This window comes from Pygoscelis adeliae, unplaced genomic scaffold (genome assembly GCF_000699105.1).
Source record: "Pygoscelis adeliae isolate BGI_AS28 unplaced genomic scaffold, ASM69910v1 Scaffold34, whole genome shotgun sequence".
NCBI classification, from domain to species: Eukaryota; Metazoa; Chordata; class Aves; order Sphenisciformes; family Spheniscidae; genus Pygoscelis; species Pygoscelis adeliae.
The window spans coordinates 1,906,842-1,911,314 of NW_008824658.1; the positions used below are offsets into that span (position 1 = coordinate 1,906,842).

General features: G+C 53.0%; 1 protein-coding gene across 1 annotated transcript; it reads left to right on the forward strand.

Annotated features, from left to right (window-relative positions):
• The first annotated feature begins 337 nt into the window (after nt 1-337).
• Nucleotides 338-2,427, forward strand: RPS14 (ribosomal protein S14). Its single transcript, XM_009322646.1, has 4 exons — nt 338-491; nt 798-959; nt 1,461-1,537; nt 2,317-2,427. The coding sequence occupies exons 1-4, from the start codon at nt 343-345 to the stop codon at nt 2,382-2,384; spliced, it is 456 nt and encodes a 151-aa protein (XP_009320921.1). The 5' UTR covers nt 338-342; the 3' UTR covers nt 2,385-2,427.
• Nucleotides 2,428-4,473: the final 2,046 nt, after the last annotated feature.

Below are 4,473 nucleotides of genomic sequence, written 5' to 3' on the forward strand. Positions count from 1 at the left end.
GAGTTTTCTCACTTTTACCCTTCCGATTCTCTCCCCCATCCCACTGGGGGGGCAGTGGGCGAGTGGCTGGGTGGGGCTTAGTTGCCGGCTGGGCTTAAACCACGACACCCCACTGAACAGTTGTGGGCGGTGACCTGTCCGCCAACATACAATAAAGCTGGGAATTGTGCACTTCTTATAAAACCCAATTGTACCCAAAAATTACTGCCTGTGTTTTGCCAACAGTCACTCATTTATCTTTCTTGGTAAAAGGTTGTAGTAGCAGGGACTTCCATGAAATCCTGTAAGAGAATGCTGAGAAATCCACCATCACTCACACTTCTCTGTTGTTGTTGTTCAGAAATGGCACCTCGTAAGGGCAAGGAGAAGAAGGAAGAACAGGTCATCAGCTTGGGGCCTCAGGTTGCTGAAGGAGAAAACGTGTTCGGCGTCTGCCACATCTTTGCTTCCTTCAATGATACTTTTGTCCATGTGACTGATCTCTCTGGCAAGTGAGTATTGAACGCTGGTCACCTCCCCGCAGTACCTGGCTCCTTCTGTTTTGAAATCAGAAATTAGATTTGGCAGGAGGTTCCACTGAAATCCTTGAGCTTCCGCTGAGCCGTTAGATAAGATGGTGTGCGTACGTGAGCGTAGACCAGATGGCTTGGTGTGTTCCTCTGCGGTGAATATCATGCTCAGGGTGCTGGATGGCAGCTTGTCGATCCCAGTAATGTTCAAAACAACAGCTTCTGTCTGTACCCAGAAGCTGGTTTGTGGGGAAGAAATAGGAAGGGATTTTTTCTGAAAAAAAAAAGGGAACCCATCTGCCGTGTGACTGGTGGCATGAAGGTGAAGGCGGACAGAGACGAGTCTTCTCCCTACGCGGCTATGCTGGCAGCCCAGGACGTTGCCCAGAGGTGCAAGGAACTGGGCATCACTGCCCTGCACATCAAGTTGCGTGCTACCGGTGGAAATAGGTACGTCGGAGGGGCTGGGCCCTGACATTCCCAGAGGATGTGTCTGGTCTTAGAACCATGCCGGATTGCACCACATCCCTTCTTTGCGCTGTCTCAGTTGGGAAGGTAGATGCACCCCGGGAATCTCATTTTAAACGTGACCCGAAGGGTGTCTTGTCACGTTGCGTGGTGCCTGGCTGACGCGGTCATCTCTCGCTGAGCATCCGGAACCCGTTCTGAACGGGCGCCTTCAGTTGACTGGAGCTGGGGTGTGCTCTTATTTATCCGGTAGCGGACGGGGAGGTGCTGTCAACTTGGGGATGCGTCACCTTGCAATGACAGTGAAGTGCGTGGCTGATGGTGTGTGAATGGTTCGGGTCTGGGGACGGGAGGAGGGCGAGTTCTGGTATCTGGACTTTTTGGGGTGGGGAAACTGTGATTTTTACTGTTGTCGGTTGTTTGTGAACTGCGTTCAACTTCTGAATCATTTAAGGGATTGCGGGTTCCGGTTCTCTCCTCCAGGACCAAGACTCCCGGACCTGGTGCCCAGTCAGCCCTGAGAGCTCTGGCCCGATCTGGAATGAAGATCGGCCGCATTGGTGGGTGACGGAGAAAGTGATGGCTAGACGCGTGTGTCACTGTATATCAGTGCGGAGCCTTGCCACCTCAGAAAAACAGTTCTGAGGGATTATTTAGTAAAAGGAGCTCCGCAGGCATATATGCCGCTTGGTATGGCGCTTTGACTTTGGGGTGTTCTGCTTGGCCTGTCAGATGCCACTGTAGCTATGATTTAATTTAAACGCATTCTTAAATCGGAGGTTGACCAGGAGGTGGCGTGAGCAGACTTCAGAAACCAAGTTTCCGTCTGCACGATAAACTCCAGCTGTACAGCAGGATGCTGATGCCCCTCTGATGCAACAGCGTTTGTGTCGGAGCCGTCCAGACACCCAGAAATACCGTGTTGGTCTCGGTTTAAGACTGACTCAGTAAAAATGGAGTTCCTCCTACTGTTTGAGGGAGAGTCCCGAGCTTTGTAGGGGAGTCACAAGAAGCGGTGGTGTTGGCTGCTCTGAAAGTCACATCATGCACCCTCTGTTTCTTCGGAAGCGCTGTGGCTGCTTGGTTTAAGTGGGATGGGAGATGGGGACTTTTGCTTCCTGAGCGTTAAAAGCCCTGGGTACCCAGCCCTCGGCGAGTTCACAAATACCTTCGCTCCCATGGAGCGTCCGTTCTGCCTGCGCGTGGCTCCTGCGGTGGCTGGGGGCCAGGGGGGGGCCGGGGGGGGTGTGGCCGCGGGGGTGGGGTGGCTGTGCCCGCTTGGTTTCTTGGGGTACCTCTGGAAGGTAACGGTGTGTTTTGGGTTTTCTTGTCCCCGCAGAGGATGTCACCCCCATCCCCTCTGACAGCACTCGCAGAAAGGGTGGTCGCCGTGGACGTCGCCTGTAAACAATGCTGCACCTCTCGTCATTAAAGCTCTCTTTTAAACCTCGTCTCAACTGTGTGTTTTCTTGCTGAGGTATGCTCAGAAGTTGAGTGGCTTCGGTTTAATTACATCCACGAATGGCTTATCCTCTGAAGCCGGGCTTCTCGTTCGCGTTGTTGTTAGTGCTGCTGCACCAGAGGTGCTTTTGAATATACACGGGGAAGAGCTGCTAAAAGCACTGGAATTTCGGCTCCCTCAGCCTCTCTCTTTATATATTTATACTTCCAGAGGTATTTAAGAAAAATGACTCCTCGCTTTGTCACGCCCTGCTTCCCGCACCGATGTTTGCCCTCCACGGAACGTGCTGCCGTCACCTGGAATAAATGCCCATTTCCACCTTTGCCAGTGTTCTCTTCCTAGCTCTCCAGGCTTCGAAACTGCTCCTGTTTCTGTCACTTCCTCGGCTGTAGCAGGATTTTAGACCAGGAGAAGATTCGCGGGCGTACAGTGCTTGAGAAGCACAGTTTAAGACAGGTGGGTCCTGTCTGCTCGTGGTGTCAAGGTTCTTCATGCTCCTGGTTAAAAGACCTGTGGCTTCTACAGCTCGAGAGAGATGAGCTTGTCGGAATCCCTCCTGTGAAATGGCGACTTCAGCCCCCGTGCGGCGTAGTGCCTGTCTGGACGCGGGTCTGTGCTGTCCTGCGGTCTCCCCAGCAGTGCGGCGTGCGGTAGGCGGGGGTTTGTCGTAGAGGCAGCTACAACGCCTCGTGCTTTGCCTCCTCTGCGGCAGTCGCGTGCTGTTCAGCGGGACCCTTGGCAGTGAGCGAGTGGGCTCATCTGGAGCTTGTAGAACGTCTGTCCGGGAATACTTGTGGTCAGGTTTAAGTGATGGGTACTGATCAGAATTGATTGGAAAACCTTAGGATTCTTAGCACAGTTATATGGCAAATATGAATAGTCTTACAGGTGGTGACACGTGACCTGTAGAATGAAGCCGGAAGGCGGTGCTCTGGTCTCCTGGGCTCGTGGACGAGGTCTGCCTCCAGATCCCCAGGCTTGAGAACCTCACCGCTTTCGCGTGGGCTCTTTCCCGCACCTTTGCATCTTAGAACGCTTCACGGGGGATTCCTTCCCCTGCCCGCTCCTGAGCCTCCCTCCCCTCACAGGAAGGGACGCTTTGACGGCATTGGAGGCACTCTGCTCTCAAAGCAGTCCCTGTTCCGGTAAAGTTGCTCGGCCTGGGTCAGACCCAGGGCCTGTCGCTCCTGTCAAGCTTGGTCTTCAGTTGTCAAGCGCTAGCTCTTGCGTGGTGAAAAGGGGATGAGTTTCACAGCGGAGGAAGCCAGGCGGGCTGATCTGAAGCCATGGTGCGTCTTGGTCTTCACGGTGAAAACTACTTAGATGCTCATGGTTTCAAAGCGAGTCGTGATCTCTTGGAGGTGTCCCTGCCGTGGAGGAGAAAGCTGGGCTTGTGAGCAAGCTAACTGCTGCTGGGTTTTCTGCAAGCTGTCGCTTAATGTGACTTCCCCTTTCTGTGGAAAAAAATCTCTGCCTGGACGTGTTCGTAAGCCAGCGTTTCCCTTGGCGCAGCCATAGTGTTTTATTTGTAATTTTATATGTGGCTGTGGAAAACTTTAGAATGAACTTCCCTTACTGTCTTAGAGGTGCACTGTTTGCAGTTCAAATCACTGTCTTCCTGTACTCGGAGTGTTCTTTGAAGTCCGTGTGGAGAAGGTGCCGAAAACATGAATCCAGCGGTGGCTCAGCCAACGCGGAGCTGAACGGAGGAGGGAGCGGGGCAGAGGAGCGCGGGGGGGCGGGAGGCGAAGGTGTGGTGTGTTACTAACAGCTCTAGTCAGTAATTTCTTCTGTGTACTCTTGCACACAGTGAAACCTGTTGCTGTTCTGGTGGGTGTTACTTTGTCCCAGGTGACGTTAATGTGGCTGCTTCCCAGGGCACGTTTGGGGAAAGCTCTCCAGGAACACGGAGGGGCCCTGCGGCCTTTCAGTACTTAAAGGGGGTTTGTAAGAAAGATGGGCACAGACTTTTTACCAGGGCCTGTAGTGGTAGGACAAAGGGTAATGGTTTAAACTAAAAAAGGGAAGATTTAT

What these genes read in the sequence shown, in the direction of transcription:
- RPS14 (XM_009322646.1), top strand. Translation starts at nt 343, where the DNA reads ATGGCACCTCGTAAGGGCAAGGAGAAGAAGGAAGAACAGGTCATCAGC. An exon ending in GTGACTGATCTCTCTGGCAA is followed by an intron (nt 492 to 797) that starts GTGAGTATTGAA and finishes GAAAAAAAAAAG; the next exon opens with GGAACCCATCTGCCGTGTGA. An exon ending in CGTGCTACCGGTGGAAATAG is followed by an intron (nt 960 to 1,460) that starts GTACGTCGGAGG and finishes TCTCTCCTCCAG; the next exon opens with GACCAAGACTCCCGGACCTG.